Consider the following 3,987-nt stretch of genomic DNA (forward strand, 5'->3'; position numbering starts at 1 on the left):
CAGTGATCAACTTAAAAAGAAAGTTTTACTTATTAATCCATGCAAAACACTCACTCTCCTTACCTTTAAATATTTGACAATGATGGTACTTATTCCAAAGCAGAGATAATGGAAAATACTTAGCACACTGAGTTGCTTTAAGAATTAACATTCTGGGTGTCAAGTGCAATACAAACCATGCACACATGCCCTGACACACAGTGAACTCGGTGAATGATATTGAACTGAGTGGATGGATGGAGGGAGGAAGGAAGGAAAGAGAGAAGGAAGGAAGAAATTAGCAAAAAGCTAGGACTTACAATACATGGGCTGTGACTCATAATTTGAACGACCTTAGACAAGTCTCTTAACCTGAGCCTCAGTTTCTTATATGGTAAACAGAAGCAACGTCCACTGCACTGGTTTGTTGTGAGAAAGACATTGAATAAAGCAGTTAGACAGATATGTGGTTAAAAGCACATGACAGTCATAAGACCTGGATTGTAGATCAGGCTGAATTCAACACAATATAATTCATCAAATATTTACTGAGCAATTATTATTTGCCTGGCACTGTATCTCCAGGTGCTGAAACTGGAGGAGTAGAATAAGACAGCCAGGCTTGTCCCTTAGAGACGTCTGTTTTGGGATGGAGGCAGACCCAGGTTCTGGATCACAGCACTTCTATTTATTTTACATGTATTCATAGTAGGTCCACCAGACTCCTCTCCGGTTGCGTTACTGCAGTCCTTGCCCTCAAGAAACTCACAGTCTAGTAGAGGAGACAAACCTGTAAACCCAAAATTCCAGAGCAGCCTGCTAAATGCAGCAATGGTGGTGCATAGAATGTGTATGAAGGGAATGAGGAGAGGCTGAGAACTGGAGTGGGGGAGTTGAGTAAATGTTCTGGAGGGGATGATGTCTGGCTGAACTAAAAAAAAAAAGGAGTTCCTATGGAGAAAAAAAGCAGAGGAGGGCATTTCGGATAACAGGAAGCATCACATACAAAGCCAAATAGACAGGAAATTGCGAGTTCCAGCTTCTGCCATTTACTAGCTCTATTGAACTTTTATGGAATTTCCTCAAGTCCCACTGGAAAAGGAAGGTTGGGGGCGCGGGAGGAGAGAGAGGCCACCTGGATTTTCTGTGAAGTGCTTTCTAGCTGGATACCTCCATGCTGGAGCAGAGAGAAAGGCTTAGCTTTTGGAAGTAACCAAGTGTCATTTTTAGGGTGTGAGCCGGAAACCCCACCTTTTGTGACCATCAAGATGATAGGCAGAGCCTGTAGTCATTCAGAAATTTTTGCATACATTAATTCACCCATTCCACCAATATATATGGCACTGACTGAGCCAGGCCCTATACTATTAAGAAGGCCACTGTCTAGCTGAGGGGGACAGACGCATAAATAAGTACACGAGTACCATGGGAACTATATGTGTCTACACACTGTAGGTTCGTGGGGGCAGTAAAACAGAAGACGCTAGTGCGTGTAGGTCACCTCCGGGGGGGAGGCGGGGGCGACAGGATTTAGCTCCCAGCAAAAGGGAAATTCTTGTTTCCGTATCCAGCTGCACCTTCTCCAAGAAACCTCCAACATTTTCAGCCGCCGATTCTCCCTTGGCAGGCCGACAAGGCAGCCTCCCTCCACCGGCAACCTTTCACAGGCGCTTCCCTGCACGCACAGCGGATGCAGGTCCCAGGGCTGAGCAGAGGGTGCCGGCTCTCGCCACAGCTTCGCTCCCACGAGAGCCCCCGCGACAGGGCCCGGCGTTGGCGAGAAGGGGCGGCCGGGAGGGCGGGCCGTCCAGTGACTCCAAGGGTTGGGCTCCGGGCCAGCTGGGCGGGGCTCAGCCTCCGATATAAGCGAGGAGCGCCCGTCTCACGACCACAGTGCTGAAGCTGGCGCGCCTACCTGCACCGCAAGACGACGGGCACTGAACTTGCAACTCAGGAACCAGAGGGACTTAAGAAGAGGCAAAGGTCTGAGTTCTACTTCTTCGTTAATTTAGTAACAATGAATGGAAGGCGGGTGGCTTTGTGGGCGCGCGAGAGCTCGGCCCAGACTGGCAGGGGGTCGTAGGCGCATTGGCACTCGCAGAGGGCTCCGGGCACTCTCGAGAGGCCCCGGGCGTCCAAACTTAGCAGCTTCTCTCCCTCGCAGGAGCGCTTCTTCCCCCCACTCCCAGCCCCAGCCTCGGAGGATGCGGCTCCTCGGGAAACTCCGCGCCTCGGCCGCGGGCCGCGCGGTTCTGGAGCCTGCCTTCTCCAACGTGCTCACCCCGGACCGCATCCCCGAGTTCTGCATCCCGCCGCGGCTGCCCGTGACCTGCGCGCCCGTGTCCTCGCCCCTGGCCGCCTCCCTGCCCCGGCGGTGCGCTGCAGAGCCAGACCTTTGGCATCGAGGAGCCTACGACGGCGCGGGACGCACGGACTGGGACCCACGCTCGCAGGCCGCCCTCTCGCTGCCGCACCTGCCCCGGGCGCGCACCGCCTACGGCTTCTGCGCGCTACTCGAGAGCCCGCACACTCGCCGCAAGGAGTCGCTCTTCCTCGGGGGCTCGGGCACTTCCTCGCTCCTGCCCGCGCTCCGTCCCCGGGCCCGCACCTACGGCGGCAGCGGCGGCGGCGCCGGAGACGCCCCCCTCAAGCCCCCGGTAAGAGTATCTGCTGCGCCTCCCGCGGCCCCCGGCGGCCCCCGGCCGCCCCCAGTTGCGCTCGCCCCGCGGCCCTGCGGCCGCCGCCTCCTCCGCGCTCCCGAGGGTCTGCTGCGCCGCGCACTGCGGGCGGGGAGGAGCCGAGGCCGAGGCCTGGTCCGCGCCCGCTCCGTCTCCAGCGGGGACGGGGACGACGACGACGACGGGCGCCGCGCCGGCTCCCGGTCCCCGGCCCGGGCCCTCGCCACGTCCCCTCCGCCGCCTCCAGACCCGCGGCCCGAGCGCCTGGAGGCCGAGGGCACCGTGACTCTGGACCGCGCCGGCGGCGCCCTGCGCCTGGCCGTCGAGTACAGTCGGGACAGCGGGCGCCTCCGCGTCCGGCTGCTCGGCGCCGAGGGCCCGGCCGGAGGGGTCGCCGAGCCCCGCGCCCCCGTCGGCTGCCGCGTCAGCTTCGTCCTGCAGTCGCCGGGCCAGACGCGCCGGCCGCGGGGCGCCGTGGTCCGGCGGAGCCACCGGGCGGCCTTGGAGCAGGACTTGTGCTTGGACGGGCTCTCGGAGGACGAGGTGCGCCGCCTGGCCGTGCGCGTCAAGGCCGATAACCGGGGCCGCGGGCTGGAGCGGGGCCGCCTGCTGGGCCAGGGCGAGCTGCTGCTGGGCCCCCTCCTGCTCCTCTGAGGGCGTGCCCTGCCCCTGGGGCCTCTCGGACCCTGCCAGCCGCTTTGTACCAAATAAATGTTATTTATTCATTTTTCTCATCATGTTCTCGCTTTGTTGCCGTTTTAGTTCTTAGGTATCTGCTTTTTGTCATCGTTTATTGGTAGGGAAGGATAAAATAATGACGTACTCCTCTGTTCGAAACACTCAATCCTTTTTTCCTTTTACATAAAAAGGTTGGCTTGTGTCTGAAAGAGAGAAGAAAGAAGTACACCCCATCTGCGTTGTTTTCCCATACCTGATTTATATCAATGCCAAACGGCTTATGGGTTTAAAAAAATGTCATTCTTTCAGAATCATGCCCAACGCTAAGATGCGTATAAACAGCTTTCCATATTTGATGTGGTGTGGATTCACACCCTCAATCGTGCACACGCACATCAGGGTGGGAACCTTCCTGTAACACGGATACCTTGACGGGAAAAGAATTCCTTTCCCATGAAGAAAGAACAAGATTCTTTTGAAAGTGAAGTCTTCAAAAATGGCAGAGGGAAAAGAAAACAAAGTGAAGGATCTTCCAATGGATTGTATGTGGGGAGTAGATATTCTTGGCCTCTCCCTCTACCTTCTCCAGAAGGAGCCCTGGGAAATCTTGCTATTTCAGAAGGGAAATCATTCCTATCTCTGTAAACAAGGT

The 3,987-nt window shown here is 56.6% G+C and overlaps 1 protein-coding gene across 1 annotated transcript; it reads left to right on the forward strand.

Moving 5' to 3' along the window:
- The first annotated feature begins 1,589 nt into the window (after positions 1–1,589).
- Positions 1,590–3,401, forward strand: LOC131753351 (C2 calcium-dependent domain-containing protein 4A-like). The gene is made up of 2 exons (XM_059058549.2): positions 1,590–1,962; positions 2,144–3,401. Exon 2 carries the CDS (start codon positions 2,184–2,186, stop codon positions 3,309–3,311), a length of 1,128 nt encoding a protein of 375 aa, XP_058914532.1. The 5' UTR covers positions 1,590–1,962; positions 2,144–2,183; the 3' UTR covers positions 3,312–3,401.
- The last annotated feature ends 586 nt before the right edge of the window (positions 3,402–3,987 follow it).

This window comes from Kogia breviceps, chromosome 3 (assembly GCF_026419965.1).
Source record: "Kogia breviceps isolate mKogBre1 chromosome 3, mKogBre1 haplotype 1, whole genome shotgun sequence".
Classification (NCBI taxonomy): Eukaryota; Metazoa; Chordata; class Mammalia; order Artiodactyla; family Physeteridae; genus Kogia; species Kogia breviceps.